Source organism: Coenobita brevimanus, chromosome 45, assembly GCF_032717465.1.
Source record: "Coenobita brevimanus isolate Jiangsu-jjx chromosome 45, ASM3271746v2, whole genome shotgun sequence".
Taxonomy (NCBI): Eukaryota; Metazoa; Arthropoda; class Malacostraca; order Decapoda; family Coenobitidae; genus Coenobita; species Coenobita brevimanus.
The window spans coordinates 31,231,560-31,249,000 of NC_136998.1; the positions used below are offsets into that span (position 1 = coordinate 31,231,560).

At 39.0% G+C, this 17,441-nt stretch overlaps 1 protein-coding gene across 1 annotated transcript; it reads right to left on the minus strand.

The window, feature by feature from the left end:
• Positions 1 to 599: 599 nt before the first annotated feature.
• Positions 600 to 15,456, minus strand: LOC145398485 (uncharacterized). The gene is made up of 11 exons (XM_080271361.1): positions 15,269 to 15,456; positions 12,872 to 13,005; positions 11,307 to 11,452; positions 10,389 to 10,472; positions 9,539 to 9,625; positions 7,829 to 7,913; positions 6,394 to 6,459; positions 5,100 to 5,288; positions 2,521 to 2,969; positions 1,851 to 1,970; positions 600 to 761 (listed from the first exon to the last, which is right to left on the minus strand). Exons 1-11 carry the CDS (start codon positions 15,454 to 15,456, stop codon positions 600 to 602), a joined length of 1,710 nt encoding a protein of 569 aa, XP_080127487.1.
• Between the last annotated feature and the right edge of the window lie 1,985 nt (positions 15,457 to 17,441).

Below are 17,441 nucleotides of genomic sequence, written 5' to 3' on the forward strand. Positions count from 1 at the left end.
TTCAGTTTCGGACCTCTTCAAAGTTAAACGAAATTGTTTTGGACAAAGCAAGAATGAAATAAAACACCACTAATTTAAAGCAGCTGATCCATGTTTACATTGAGTGACAAGCCAATGGTTTCCTGTACAACGGGAAACCATTTACTATGCTGGTAACCATATAACCAAATTATGGTGCCTGGTGGTTTTGTAGGTAACTAAGGTGCTTTAACCAGATTGAGCCTGTGTAGGTTTATATCCATGGGGTGGCTGGGGTTTGTTGCTCACATAATGCCACTCAGGGATGTGTGAGGCTGGTCACTCTCATCTTAAATGTCAAGACCAACTTGCCTAACCCTGGGCTCCTGTGCTCCTCATGGGGCAACACAGGATTAGATGATTTAGGTGATTTATGTATGGATGTAATCCATGCTCACTTCAGTATGTTCACTGCTTCAGTGGTATGGCAGAACCTTTTAGCCAATTGTTGAGGACATGAAAAAGAAAGACTACAGAAGGAACGATAATATTCACAACACCATGGATGTAAAGCATGCTGCCAATACTATGTAAACCATTGTTCTATCACTAGTGTAGTTTGATAATATACTCTTTATAACTTATGTCTTCTTATGAAGCTTTTGTATGCTCTCTGTAAGCGTGGTTTGTCTTTTACTTTCCTTAGAATTTTTGGGTGGTGTCCAGGTCCCATGGAGACGGTAGCTACGAGGTCGCCGCTCCCTCAGCCCATATTCATTCACAGACCCTTTACTTCTGTTGACCTAAAAAAAAAAAAAAAAAAAATGTACCCTTTTCATGCACTGACCTACAAAATAGAGTTATAATCATCACTGTCATTCACAAAACCTTTTCTTCAGCTGATTTTTTTCTTTTTTAAATACAGGAGATTAACAATGGGGGAAAAAAAATCCATACACAAGATTACAAATCTCCTTTCATAAAGAAATCTGTCACAGTTGGACCTGATCTTCTATGGTTAAAAATTTTGAGGGAAAGTAATCTGGAGAAATGAGTTCTAAACAGAGGCTGTTCAAAATGTCATCCTCATCTTTATCAGATCCTTTTGTTCTGTAGATCTGCATATCATCTACAGCCACTTCTCAAGGATTCATAATTCAAAACTATGCACAATGCTTGACTAAATCCTCCTCGCAACACTGTTTCTTACTGTATGGTGCATCCAGGTGAAGTATGGTCGGCAAACCAAGAGCAAATAATACTTAATACCTTCAGTACATTGACAGATTTATTTCTGCTACCAGTCAATGTTATTTAGCTTTGAAATACCACCTAATAGTGAAGAAATTAGGGAAAACTGATAACCCATCTGATACAAATACTGAGTATTTGTATTAGATGGGTTAACAGTTTTCCCTAATTCCTTCACTACTAGGTCGAACTTCAAAGCTAAATAAAATTGACTAGTAGCAGAAATAAATCTGTCAATGTACTGAAGGCATTAAATATTATTATTAATAATTTATAAGTATTATTATTAATGTAATGAAGGTGTTAATATTATTAACCTGAATATAAATGTCAGAAGACAGAAAAAGCAAACTTAATAAATATAACATCTTATAATTATAAGGGGGAAAAAGACAGTCCCATTTTACCCTATTTGGAGTGTAGACGCCTGAGGCTAGGCTACCACAGTCCAGTACATTAAAGAACAGATGCCCGACCTACTCCCCTTGGTGACTACATGACTAAAAAACCTCCATTCACCTCTTACGAAGTGAACCTTTGCAATGCCATCACTCCAACTAGGGTGTTTTATCCATGTGACCACTCAGTGCATATTCCAAACAGAGGGATTAACAACAACAGCCACTACAGTTACTACTCACCATGCCCCGTTGTCTGTCCATCTCACTCTGCAGCATTTTTGCCAGTAGGTGATCTTCCTGCTCCTGCTTTAGTCTCTCCTCTATGCGTTTTTGCTCAGCCACAAGCAAGGCCAGTGCTTCCTGAGTAAGAGAAAATCCACCTCTATAAAGCAGATATTAAAATGCCGCATTCTGGGCATAAAAAGTATGCAGTCAGGGATGAAAGGTTGCCTAATGTTTCACTTTCCTCTGCTGTCTAATATTCCTAAACAGAGAAAGGTTTGGTACAGGTTTCTCTCCCTACAATGTGAGAAGCAGACTCTGTTGTTCCTAACTAAATCTGTACTTTTCCTTCCTGCTGCGTAGTATTAGACAACACTGATGCCACTATTTCAACATGCAATTGTGTTAAGTCTTCATTATATGCTGCTTATTTTATAATTTTTACTTTTTCTATTAGGTGTCCACAGTAAATTACAGAGTCACTGCCTATCAAAGTTATAGTGCTGCCTATGGTTTAAATCTGATTTGCCAATTTTCCTCAATATACAGTACCAGTTGCACAGAAAAAGTTGTTATACTTTGAAGTACGGTCATCCCTGATGTATAATGAGGACTGCCTGTATTCTTTCAGGACACTGGTATTAAAGACATCATTCTATTACACACTTTTTATATCTCTGTAACTTACCCCATTTTCACCATCACTAAGAGCTGCAGTAAGATCTGTAAAGTCATTTTCAGGTATTTTTGTGGAGATGTTCTTGTCTTCTCTGTCTCTGGAGGCATCTCCGCTTCTCTGACCATTTTTACCAACAAGTTTGCTGGTATCTTCAGTTTCACTATCATCATCACTGATGCTAGGTCTGGCTCTCTTGGTTTCGGGAATCATATCTTCTGCATCCGTCTCGTCAGAATCACTACTTTCATCTCGTAAGGGCTCTTGTATTTGCCTCACTCCGCTGTAGCTGTCAATGTCTGGGCTAAATTTGAGACTGTTATTTTTCGTTCTATAACTTGTTTTGCTGTTTTCTTTATTTTGTTTATTTTCTGTAATTCTTCGCTTGCTGCTTCTGTTTTCCTTCCCTGATGTGACATGCCGGTGCTTAGAGGATCTTAAAAAGTTGGAATCATCATAATCTGGAATATATGAAGTTAATTTTACCAAGTACATGTATACATACAACTGAAACAACATGATATAACAAACTGGTGTGCATACAAACATATACTGCGTATTACTGTATTTGAAATACCCTCTCAATCAGGGATTTGGGTAACAATATACAGCAGGTCTTTAACAACTGAACACTCTTATCTTTCTATTCCTTGGTTTATATTGTCCATTCTTGATGTAACTCTCCAAGAAAGACATCAATTAGTACTTTTACAGTTTGGTCTGTCATTACCTTATGAACAAGACTCCCAATAATGTCTACTTAACCAGCTGAACCATCAACCCCAATTGTTCTGCCCTTATCACTCTCCAATCATAAGCACACCTATTATAAAACAACTAATGTGATCATTGTTATCCTCATCCAATTTTCGCTCATTCAATGGGATGAAAAGGATTCAAAAAGAGGGAGAAAAACATACAAATTATATGGTAGGAACAGACTGCCCAGCAGAACATGCCACACATCCTTTTGTGCATCACTCAAGACTTCAAGATGCACCTGCTCTTGCAACACTTATGAGGTAGGGCCTCACTGTCAGCTCCCAAGTTGAAACCCTTTCAATCCTGTTACTAGATAATTTTATTCAGATCCTGGTGTACAGGAATAAAATTACTAGATAATTTTATTCCTGTACACCAGGAAACCATTTACTGCTGGGTGGTAACCATATAACCAAATTATGGCGCCTGATGGTTTAGCAGGTAATTAACGTGCTTCAATTGTTTTGAGCCTATGTAGGTTCATGTCCAAGGGATGGTTGGGGTTTACTGCTCATGTAATGCCACTCACATATGACTGAGGCTGGTCACTCTCATCTTAAATGTCAGGACCAACTTGCCTAGCCCTCAAAGGGCAGCAAAGGATTGGATGGCATATACTTTCTCAATGTGCATACCTTGAAGCAACACACATTCACCAACCATACTATAATCTTCTGAGCCATCATAGCCTCTGTCTACCTTTAAATTCATACTGAGTACAGTTGCAACCGATTTTCCCCTTCCACCCTCCCTAAGCATACATGTAGATGTGACAATGCTGTATGGGACACACACAAGAATACACATCGATTACATATAAGATTACGATTGAAGGGTTGAGAGGAAGGATGGGACTGGACTGGAATGCACTGATGTACTGGTGCTGTGATGGGGAGGGTTAAATAGAGATGGTCTGGGCATGTTGAGAGGATGAAGGATAACAACTGGGTATGGAAGGTGAGAAGTGAACGGTGGGAGTAGGGCTGCAAGAGGCAGACTGAAAAAGACCCGAGACATGGTCACAAAGTGTGACCTCAGGGATATGGAACTGAACAGGGTGGCTGCCAGAGATCAAGAAGCATGGAAAGCCACTTCTAAGTGACCAAGATTGATGCATGCAAGCAAGTTGGAGTCTTTCTCCATCCATCCACCATCCAATCCTACATTGCCCCACGGGTAGTGTAGGAACCTTGGTCTTGACATTTAAGATAAGAGTGACCAGCCTCACTCATCCTTGAGTGGCATTACATGAGCAACAAACCCAAGCAATCCCTTGGATATAAACCTTCATCAGCTCAATTCGACCGGAGTGACATAATTACCCAGTAAACCACCAGGCGCCATAATTTGGTTGTATAGTTACCACCCAGCGTAGTAAATAGCTTCCTGGTGATACATAAAGAACGAAGTATCAAATCTGGTCAGATCTCCCTCCCTTCCTCTCCTTTCCCTCTTTCCCCTCTCCCTTATCCCTCTGCTCATTTCCTCTTTGCTTCAGCTAACTGCTAGAAATTATTGCCATGTAAGAGAACTATTAGCAGAATGCCTATGATAGTAAAATGGACCAATCATTCACATACCATTCAAGTCTCTATAATTCTGGCTTCACTTCAAGACCTATCCATCTGCACAGACTTTTTGGTATTTCTCTGTTAGGATGCACTTCACACAGCCTACACTTGCCATATAGAGTCTACTCTTCATTATCATCATCCTGAATTCTTTTTCTCATCTAAGGATGGAGTGAGACAGGATCCAAAAAGTAAGAAAAAAGAAAGCAAGATAAAGGGATAACTAAATGAGAAAACATAAAATATAAGTCTACCAACCAGACTCTGAGCTCTGTGAAGAAGTTATTTCTCTCAGTTGCCTGCCAACATTGTGGCTTACTATTCCTGGGATGGAAGAGGAAGAATGTGGTGTGTCTAACTGGAAGGCCATATTAGGCTTGTCAGACTGGGATAATGATGGGCTGCAGTTTTCTTGCTTACTCCCAGTGGCTTGTAGTCTGCTCTGACCTGTACAGGTAATAAATATGATTCAAAATTAACCCTAAACTCAGTACCTAGTAAATATCAACAATGTAGCTCAAAACTAAACTCAGAATACGGTATTTATCAAAATCATCCTGGCCAAATCTCCATTTTCACACTGGAAGGAAATTATCATATCTTAGATACATGATCTAGATGGGTACTTCATTTATCCTGATTCTCTTTCCCACTCCAGGGGGGAAGTGGGGTACAGGGGGCAAAAAAGGAGGAGAAATATCAGCATTACAAACTGAAGAAATAATGTACATACAAAGGAATAGGTGCTGGAAATAACAAGACCTTCAGTGCCATCTCTGGAAAGATTTTTTTGGTTACCAGCTTGGGCCTGGCTAAACCATCTATCTAGCTGCAGGTGATCCAGCAGCAACATAATTTTTGAAAGCTCTCAATCTTGTGAAACTTCTTGAGAGATTTTACATGAATCCCTACAGTACATAGTGGTATTTGTACATAACTTCTCAAATTACCCTGCAACTGAGGATATTATTATTATTATCATTATTATTCATATTGTAACCATAAATTTATATGGTACCGTATTCAGATTAGGTGAGCATTCAGATTAGGTGAGCCATCAGGTAGTAGGGAATTAAAGAGGGTTTCATCTAACCCTCCAGTTTGAAAAATCTCTCTAAAGCTTGAAAACAATAACCTGCAAGTGACAATAACAAACTGAACACACTGTCTGAAACAGAGGATTGTGATGGTCTCCTCGAGCTGTCTCAAGTGCTGTAACAAATGACCCAAAAGAGATGAAACCTGATTAAATAGCCATCCAAGTAAAATTATAAATTATGATGAAACAAATTCAACGCATGGTAACAGCAATAAACTCAGTACAGCCACAGAACTAACTCATGTATGTATGTCAAACAGGTGGACAAGATGAAAAAGGGAACATAGTCCTAATTACACATCAGAGATGTGTTCCAAACCATCACAACTGGCACTGTAAATTTGGGGGAACTGATAGACAACTTTACAGGTAACACTGAAAGTTATTTTCCTTCTATAAAGTAACTGGCAACAAAGCTTTACTGTACTCTGTAGCTACCAGTACTCTACTCACCCAGATCATGATGCCTGGATCCACTTGGAACTGGGTGCTTGCCAGATGTTCGAGGAGTCATCTGGCCTGAACACAAAGCATGGGTTAAAAACATTCAGTGGCAATGTATAACTTTCCCCACAACACCAAAAATATAGCAGCTAAAATTCAGTTCCCCAAATTCTAATAAGTACACTATGCCAACTCCAAGTGACGCATAAAATGAAAAGCTATGCAAGATTAAAAGCAGATTTTGAAGGTAAACTGCAAAATTTAAATATGCTTCACTTTACATCAACTGAACAGCACTTAGGGTTTTCATTCTGACTGCCACTAGATAACATCAAACTGAGGAAAACTCCTGTATTAGCCTTTTCAATCTGACAATGAATTTTGTTTTGCTCATTCCTGATGATTGTACTCAGTTCCGTACAAAGTACTTGTACTTTAGGGTTAGATATGGCCATAATTAACCCTTTCAGTATTGTGGCACTCTCCTGATCTCACAGATTTGTCAGGAAACTGCAGGAATATAGAAAACTTCGTCAAAGGGTTGAAAGGGTTGTTTTGATTTACCTATAGTAGAACAGGATCCAGCATTTTACTGTGACTACTACTAGATGATTTATTTTGTTACATAAGGTTAAGAGCAAGGTGTTTCTCAATGCTTTATAAAACCAACCAACAGTAGCCAGAATAAAAAGTGTCTAAAGCATTCCTTATTGGTTTAACATCCCGACCCAGAATGCGAAACTGGAAGAACTATCAACATTAAGCCCAGTGCATTGGGGTTACACAACCATTCACACATAATTCATGTCTCTGAAATCCTGGCCTCATCTCATTAGCCCAATCACTGGCACATCATTTGATATATTTGTGTTTACACATGTACTTCACATACACAAGCAGCAAGCAAGAGTAGATGGGATACAAAAATATGATAAAATGTTGTGGGAAAAGGGAAATGTTCCCCCAAGCTAGACCTTATTAGATCATATAGCTCTGCCAGGTGACAGGAGTGTGCTACCCCTCCCGGCATGGCAGCTACCAGTGTAGACCAAACTCATGACCTCCAACGTTCTGCCACTAAGCCACCCTGCCCCCCCCCCAAACATGTAGCGAGGAAAGTGAATTACACTTTCTGGGAGGAATATCCCAAGTAGTTCTGCTATACACACTCAAATACATAACAAACGAGTAAATTTCAGGGACTGAATAACCAAGATGACAGTTACCAGGTGCCTTATTTGTGCCGGTCTTATCCAATATATTGGATGTTATGTAAACTTGAACAATGTTAATGAACAGATACAAATTCAACATATACAACTCACCAATACAGCCTGAACTTTAGTCCCTTCTTACAGTCTATCTTATCCATTATACTGTATTGCATATTGCCTGGACTAGAGCAATGATACTGAACAATGCAAACTCAACATACACAACTCACCAATATAAACATCCATGGGTCCCCGTGTGGGCGTCACGTTGGCTTTATTACGTAGTTCATGCTGCCGTAGTTGACGCTCAGTTTTCTGAAAAGCAAAAGGGATTTTATAAATATGGTAGAATCAACCAAAACCTATTAATCTCTTCAATCCGCTGATACACTGTATTATTTCATTAACTAGTATGTTCACTTTAAGACAGTGCCAGATTAGTGATGAGATTAATGAAGGCTATATCCAATTTCTCCCACTCAAAAATTCATTAAAACTAAGTGGAACTGTGTGGAGATAAAGAGAATAAAATATGAAAGTAATCATGGTGAAGGGGTTAATAAAAAATCACCAATTCCAGAAAAATTATCCAGCACTATCTGACCTTACTTTAAACTTTTGTAACATATCTATAAACTTAACTGTTAGTACTCACCATGAAACAATACAGTACTGTATAATAAATTCGTACAGGTACCTGTATTATTTTATGTATTCTCTTGCAAACTAAGGGGGGGGGGGGATTGAAAATGACAGCAAGTGTTCTCAAAGACATTATAGCTATTGCAGGATGCCACAGATCAATGTTCTCCAGTTCAGCACACTTGTTTAAAAGAGGTCATATTCTTTTATCAATGTCAATCATAATTATGGATATACAGTTGGGTGAACCAAGGCATTTTTAACTCTTTTAGTCAGACGGCATTTTTCTATATTATTTATGCTATTACCAGATGATTACATGTACCTCAGGAGAGACTTTTGGAAAGGGAGGAATTATATATAGCATTCAGTACCTCTTTCAATAACAGAGGCCTTTCCCAGGGTTGAAGCAATAATGAACAACAAACCACATTAGTAGACTCAATGGGTTATGTGTTCCTCAGATGAATACATTATTTACTAAGTATAATAAACAGTAATTAATATGTACATATGTAATAATATATCTGCACTCATCCTGTAAGGGTGGTATCTAACCTGTTCAGCTTCAAGATGTCTCCCATGTTACATTCTTGCTGTTCCATGATATTTTTATTGTGCTTGGGAAAGACTTATCAGGATGCAGCCTTCATCAATGCCCTCAATATGAAAGATATTTCCAAAACTGCATAAAACTGTGTGAAGGTACTGAGAATAAATGAGACATTACTGTGATGAAAGAGGTAGTGGTGGTAGATTTACTGCATACCTTCCTGATCATGCAGCAACAGGTTATATGGCTTAGAGGCCTACAACTGACAATTGGGAAGTCTTACTAGTAAACTCAATCATTAATTTGTGTCCAATCATCTCAAGGTGAGGGTAGCTACTGGTATAAATTACTATTTATAATTCAGTATTTACCATTATCTTGGAAGCCCAAGAACGGAGGATCTGATCACAAGTAAAGAGAAAGTACGAATGTGGGTAAACTATTTACAGCATGCCCAGTAAAATGAGCCGGACAATCATTCACACATCATTCATTCAATCTCTGGAATCCTGGGTACACCTTACAAGCCATGCAATCTTCCTATGTTTTTTGGTTTGTGAGGTGTAGCTAGGATTATGGGGAGTTTGAATAAAGCATGAATGTGAGGCCCTTTTCACTGGGCACACTGCTGATAGTTCTCCAACATTACAGTAATAAAATTCACTATACCATACTTAATGTAGCTTAGCCAATTTATTTATAGCTGATGTGCACTTAGACATTAATTTGGAAAACCAATTTGTACCTCAATTTCTCTTGCCACTGCCTCGTCATTGGCACACATCGTCTGCAACCTCTCTAATTCTTTCTGCAATTGCATCATTTCTGCTTCCTGACAATAAAACATATATGAAAATTTAGTTCCTGATATATATACAATACCACATCAATGAAAGAGAATCAGTATTTTTATTACCAAAAAGCTTAGTCTGATGCAGGACAATTTTGCAAAGTAATTACTGTAAAAAGGTAATACACAGTCATCAAGCATATAACACTGAACATTAATTAACTGATATCAACCAAACTCAAGTAACGCTTACTTATATCTGTTCAGTCACAGTAATTTCTTACAAGGTTTCAACACTGAAAAATTATAATAATAAAAAAATAAAATAACACATATATAGCTAGTGATATAAATGATGACAGACATGTTATTTATTTACAGGGATGTATGGGTGGCAGGGAAATATAGGAGAGTGATTAAGTTTCTTTGTAATGCTTCACATTATAAAGAGCCAGTCTCCAAACATGGGCTTTATGTAGCTTCATCCATTTGCTCCAGGAATGTTACTTCTATTCCTGCAAATTCTAGATATGTTTATTCAGCTTAGGAGGGGTTAGATATAGCTTTAATTAGCCAAACTGCTATCAGTGATCCTCCCCAAGCTGAATAATTGGGTAAAAAAAGAAAAAAGAAAAAAGAAAAAAATAAAATCTGGAATGAGGGTGAAGTCCTTTCCTTTCATTCCCTCCCATCCACTTTAGGAAAGTCATACACATTATCAACAAATAAATAAATGAATATGAAAAAAAGCAAAGCCCTTCTATCTACATAACCAAATAGTCAACCATATCTCTCTTTTTGTTACCTTTATCTGCTGAGCTACAATAGCATCTTGTTCTTCTAGTTCCTTCTGCTCCTTTTGGACCCGACTTCGCTCTCTCTCTTCCTCCTGTTTAACAATCACTTTATCAAAGTGTTCAAGCCAAATATATGCATTAAAAACGCTTGATAAAAAGCATGCTTGTTATAGGCTTTTTTTTTTTTTTTTTTAAGTTCACGGTAGTGAAATGGCAGGGGGAAGGATGACATGGAGGCGATCTGTTTGTGGCCACTCCTTACAGGATTAGGGAATCTGGCAGTAGATAGACAGCAGTAGTGAAGAAATATATAAAATGCAAATATTAGGAAGTCCGGGTACAGGAAGTTTTGGCTGACATTACCATAAATTTCTAAGAATTCTGGACCTAGATCAGGGACAGGGAAGTCAGAAAAACCAAAATAAAATTCAAAAGCCATCACTAAAATGATGGCGTATATTTAATTTCTGAATCCTTCGCTCTGAGAGGTTTTCCATTACAGGTATCTGAATATCTGCCTTACAGATACTATCAGGTATTTAAGCTGGATAAAGAAGTCTGGAGAAACAAGATAAAAAAAAAAAAAAAAAAACTTTAATCACTGTAATGGAAGAGCTGAGTTGATCATATACACTAAGTAGAGCAATATGCTGGGTAATAATCAACAGAAACGAGGAACACATATATGAATTACCAATTCTTTGGCCACATTACTAAAACTGACTGTGTAGGTGCAACAAAGCCCTTAACTTCAGATGAAAATATAGCTACTAACTACACTCTGCAATGTGGGGTGCAAACTTATCACTTCCAACAAATACAAGCATTCTTTAAAGTACTGTACTGCAAAATTTAGAGGTCTGCCAGTATTATGCACTTAAATTATAATTTGGCTTTGAGACCATAAAGTAAGATACTCTTGTTACCTGCAACTTTTTAATGAGGCTGCTTGAAGCCACCTCTTCCTGGCTTCTCCTATGAGATATTTCCTGATCTTGCAGTGCCACCATCTCCTCATACTCCTTACGGATCTCACCAGGTTTGCTCACATGACGTACTGGGGTGAATATCTCTGCCAGAACAGGGGACCAATACTTTAAGTACTATCTGAAACTGATTTAACTTTCTCCGGCTCCTATGGCTCACTCTATACTGAATGAAATAATCTCTATCTGGTGTTAAAAAGAACTGAATAAAAGGCATCTCAGTAATGAATATTAACTCTCAGATTCCAATCCCCGAGAGGACAGATACTTAATACTAAATCCCCTGAGTCCTTCCAAAGCTGCATACAATTATTACCATAGGTGGTATGAAATAAAATAAAAAATCAACAATTACAAGGTAAAAATCTGATAAGCAATGGTGCACATGATCATACACTATACAGCTACAGTTCACTAATTCCATGCACTAGTGTAGTATGGCATCTGGCCACTGACAAAGATATATGTACTACCGGTACTGTATATAGACAGATAGGCACAATACTGTTTGTTTGTTCATTTACTTATTATGGCTCTAATATGTTTGCACATGTCGACCTTTGTCACCTAGCGACATTATTTCAAGCTCCTTGATCTCATGCAGCCTCTCTATTCAGTCCCTTATCCCTGAGGTCACACTCTATGACCTCATCCAAGTCTTTTTTGGTCTGCCTCTAGCAACTTGACCCTCAACACTCACACCCTCTGCATCCAGCTGTCATCCTCAATCTTCTCCATGCCCAAACCATCTCAACCCACTCCTTCTCATCACAACATGAATACAATCAAGTCCCAACCTTCTCTCAACTTTTCATTCACAATCCTACCCCCTCCCTCAGTAATCAATATCATCTCTATATGTCTGAGCCTACTACATAGTGGTTATTTTTTTTTATATATTAATCAGGTCACCACCACACAACTTGATTCAGCTTGTGGGGGAGACTTATCTGAATGAAGAGGTTAGATATTGCTGTACCTGAACCTCCTTAGTAATGTACAATCCCCCCCCCTCCCAAGGTGAGTAAAATCACATGAAGATGGAAAGAAAACTACCTATCTATTTGCCTATCTAATGCTGTAAATAAAACATCATCATACTAAAAGGGTTAAGAGCATGAAGCCAAGTACAGCAGACCCTCCCAGTAACAGACTACCTGGGGGAAAGCCTGACCCAATAAAGCAACTGCTATAGCCAATGGTTCCTCTGAGGTGGGATTTCAGGCATGTTTGGGGGGGGGGGGACAATAGCATATTCAAATAGCTACCATTTTATACTAACATGGTCCATAATTTTACCCTTTTGTAGCTTATTTTCCATCATTGTTGGAGTAAACAGGGTAGGAAACTCATGTAATGCAGCCTATTGTGCCCCAATTAATGGAATTTATTTATTACTGCCAATGGAAGTCTGGTGGCTTCATAGCGTCCGTTAAATCCGATATCCAGTCTATCAAGGTACTGTACATTAAACTGAGGGTCTACTGTACACCGAAAACTCTTACCTTCACTATCCACATCCTCTTCCCCCTGTAGTCTGGCCTGCACCTTGGCTGGGAACTTCGCCTGTATGGTCTGCCAAAGTTTTGTGTTCACCAGCCTCTTGCTTTTGGTGGCATGCCGCACCCACACACTGATCCTGCATGTCAAGTTAATATGTCATCACTGAAATGGCCTACAGTATTAGAGAGCTTTCTTAAACTACATATTATCACCATCATCATCTCCAATGTCTTTCTCCATCCTGGGAACCCTTGCAGTGGGGACGGCCATCAAATTACTACCCTGTGTATATACAGTATTTACAGTATATCTATCTATCTATTGCCAGAAGCCTTAATCCAGTAAGGGGTGGCCACAAAAAAATCGCCTCCATGTCACCCTGTTCAATGCCATTTCACTGCCCTGCTCCCAGCTCGCACCCCCCTCTCTCATATACCTCTCCACTCTATCCCTATATCTCATCCTTGACCCCCCCCTCCCTCTTCCCCCCTCCACCTCACTCACATACACTGACATCAGTTTCGTGTGTGTGTGTGTGTGTGTGTGTGTGTGTGTGTGTGTGTGTGTTTTGGGCAGCCGAAACTACACATTCAAATCACACCAAAATTGGCACAAAAATTGCAGAAAATTCGACGATGTGAAAAAACTTGGTCCCGTCACAATTGAAAAACTTTTACTATACTTCATGAGCGATCACATTTTGACCAAAAAATGCTGCTACAGGCACCCGGCATAGATCTCCGTAGAATTTTTTGCCCACAGCTATAACTAAAATATATTAGAGCAGCGCGAGAGCCCTCTGCAGGAACAAGTGCGAGGGGCCTGAAGGGCCCACGAGCACTTGTATATATACAAATTGATAGCTAGACAGATAGATATAGATACTGAGTATATATATATTTTAATGCTCTATGCTTGTATGGTTCAGCCTATTTTATTTGACAACTGCCTGCCCATCTGTGCAGTCACCTGCAGCACAAGTTTTTCCTCTTGCATTCAGTTCTGTACACTGGTTAACCCACCTAGCCTCCTCTCAAACATTCTCTCCACATCAATGTCCTTCAGCCTGCAGGTACTGATTAGCCTACCTCCCTGTAACTGAACACCTAAGCATCAGCATCTACACAGAGTAGCTTGTCCTTGGTGTGTCATTACACACATCAGGTCATTCTCATTTACGTACTTTATTGACAACTGTGGCATTCCCTTACCCTATGGCTCAATTACATACTGTGCTTCAGGACCTGTCAAGCAAGGCTTAACCATGTATTGTATATGGTACCGTACATTATAAAGCTACCTACCCATGTCAGGCATATGCAAGCAAACCAGTACAAAACATATACAGTGTAAACTGTATGCACAAATAAAAATTCTTAAGGAGACATGGGACCACTTTATTTTGCAGTTTTACTCTGCTTTTTCCTTACCTTAGTTCTTCATGGGATTCTTTGAGCATTTTTTCATTGTTTCAGAATTTTAAATTTCTTTAAAAAGTGGTGACAAGTTTAACAAAGCAGTGTCTGTTTACAGATGGCCGCCATCTCAGAGTGCCACTTATGAACAAAATTACCCTTATCAGTGCCTATTTGTCCATACTGGGTACCATACCTATCCTTAATTTTTCATAAACACCCCTGACTTAACATATTAATGCTAACATAATCAATTTTATGCTAACCTAACCTAACTTGGCCCTTATGTAATCACATTTTCCATTTAAGTGCCAACTTGTAAAATAATATCTCCTTTTCATACTCGAAAACACACCAGTGTACCTTTACAATGTCACTGAACCAGTTCAAGGGTAGGAAAAAAAAAAATTTAGGTGGTCCTGTCTACTTATGAATTGGCTAAAGTTTAGATCACTGAGAAAAATAGCAAAGCAGACTTCCTTTTCAAGTTTCAACTGATGCAGGGGTGGATACCTGGTGCAGTCTGGTTCTTGTTAATATCTTTCCAAGAAATCTGTCCCAGTCTTGCTTGAAACATAAATACTGAAAGGTAGGCTCAACATCTACATAGATTGTACACGGTACAGATGAGTAGTAATGTTTCTAACCTAGGTTGCTTACCTTTTCATTGGACTGTGCTGTATAATTACTGTAATTTAAAAATCAGCTGAACACTTCTGGCCTAACCTACTCCGACTGATCAGCTCACTGCCTGCAATTCTTTGAAGACAGAATGACTTGGTCACATAAAAAACGTTAATACGGTACTACGGTAACTGTATCTACGGTACAGTAGACACATGAACTGCAAGATTTGGTGTTTGAATTCAGTCTATGCCACATTTTGAAGCGATGCAGGGTCAAACACTGGGAATGCTTACATTGGTGGGTAAGGACTTTCCTCGAGTAGGAAAAACCTGTGAAAAATTGTAAAATCCACCCTACCTTAAACGACAGAGGGGACAGGCGAGTGCTGCTTGGGCCACATTCTGGGTGAAGCACGGCATGCAAAGGGAATGGCTGCAAGGCATTGTCACAGGCTCCACCAATATCGACAGGCATACAGGACACATGACATCTGACGACTTCATATTGGCTCCACCAGCCACTGCCGGACTGTTTACATCGGCCATGACTTCACTGAAGTGACAAGGGCGCCAAAATTCAGCCTACGATAAACTGGCTCTAACATTCTTTCACGGTATTTGCAATAGAAAAGAAATCCATTTTCTCTTCATGCATATTTTAAATATTATGGTAACCAGTTTGAAAAATTTGAGCTACTGTCTGAATTTTGTAATGTAATTTATAGTAGTACAGTAAAACAAACCCGATACGTTATTGTTTACATTTGCCATTCACAAATCTTCTTAAAAGGTACGTACAGTACAAGAGATCTTCCGAGTAAGGAAGGAGAGAAGAAGAAAGAAGGATGATGAGATGGGAGGAGAGGAAAGAAAAACTGGGGAAGGAAGGAAGAAAAGAGGAAGGAAGGATGGATGAAGAAAAGAGGATAGGAGATAGGTACAGCATCTTTTAGGAATCTAGTAAGAAAGGTTAGACACCAAACATTTCACAGCCTAATTAAAGGGTATATTAAGGTGAAAATACGATCAAACAAAAGTAGCACTTACGGAAAATAAGTCACTGAACGGAATTTGTGCTTATGATAAAAGTTAAAGGTCTTTTGTAAATGGCTTCTTTAGGGCGTGGGACGTGGGTAGCTGACGTACGAGAAATACGGGCTTCAAACATGAGCAGCTGATGTCGGTGACTGATTGTAATTTGCAAGTGGTTTCATTGAAATGCTACTTTTGGGAACACTGAGGAAGTTATATAACACTGACTGGCCCTTTTGGGTCATATTTAGTAGTAGTAATAGTATACTATTATAGTACACTAGCTGGTGGTAGTGGTGGTAATAGTATAGTACTGTAGTAGTAGTACTGCTGGTGGTTATGGTGGTAGGTAGGGCATAACCTTGGACTGATAAAAGTCTACTGTTGTACATACCCTGTCCTCTGCCATTTGCATCCTTCCTTCTCTGATATTCCAAAGACTTTTATTCACCCTATAAAAGACTTCAAAATTGAAAAGTATGAGATGCTGCCTTAATGTACTTCAAATCAAGAGATCTTTCCTGAGTTGAATATTATCTCTCAAGGTAGCAAGCATAAACTAAACAATTATTTTGCTTGATTACTTGGAGTTTATCCAGACTAACCTACAACCAAATGATTTTATTCAGCTGAGGCAAGCATCCCATATACGATGTAGCCGTCTCTATTACTTCTTTACCAAACGGGTGTGGCATTGTTTTGGCCCTGTCCCTCAAACCCAGTAACCCACAAGATTTTGACACGTACGCAACATCAGATAGACAAAATATGCCTATTTTGGGCAGGTTGCCTGCGGCATTGTTTACTGACGATGTTTCTGATGTATTGTTTACCAACTATCGCTCAAACTGAATATGTCAGTGTATTCTGTGCATTTTACGGCCAGGTACTGGTAGATACTTTCTGAATATTTATTTATGCATTCTTAATCCTCCTAGCTTTCAGAGGTAAGTTTATAAAAATGTCCAGTAGCTGTGGTAATCCAGAAACAGTTATAAGTAACCTGTGAAAAGTTCATTTTAATAGAAAATATGGAAAGGCTGCACCTGTTTGGTAAAGAATGAATGGCAGCTTTTTATAGTCATATCTACTGAGGACACCTAAATCCAAAAATCTTGTTTCTCCTGAACAAAGCATTTTATAAACAACCAGGCCACCTTAATCAAAATTTACCATCTCCCAAACAGAGCATTTTATAAACAGTGGGTGGCAGGTGGTGGCGACCATCATCCACTCACTTGATGTAGTGCTGCCTACTTCTTCCTTAGCCTTTATCATTCTTTTTCTGTGCCTGTCATCCTCTCTTCCTATTTCTCCCATCTCTCTTGTCACTTATTGTTTTTCTTTCCTTTACAGGTGGCTTTACATTGAGTGACAAGCCAAATGGTTTCCTGTAAGCCAAGAAACCATTTACAACGCCGGGTGGTAACCATATAACCAAATCAAACGTGCTCCCTACGTGTCAGCAAGTGGGTTGGTGGAGGGTTAGTGCCCCTCCC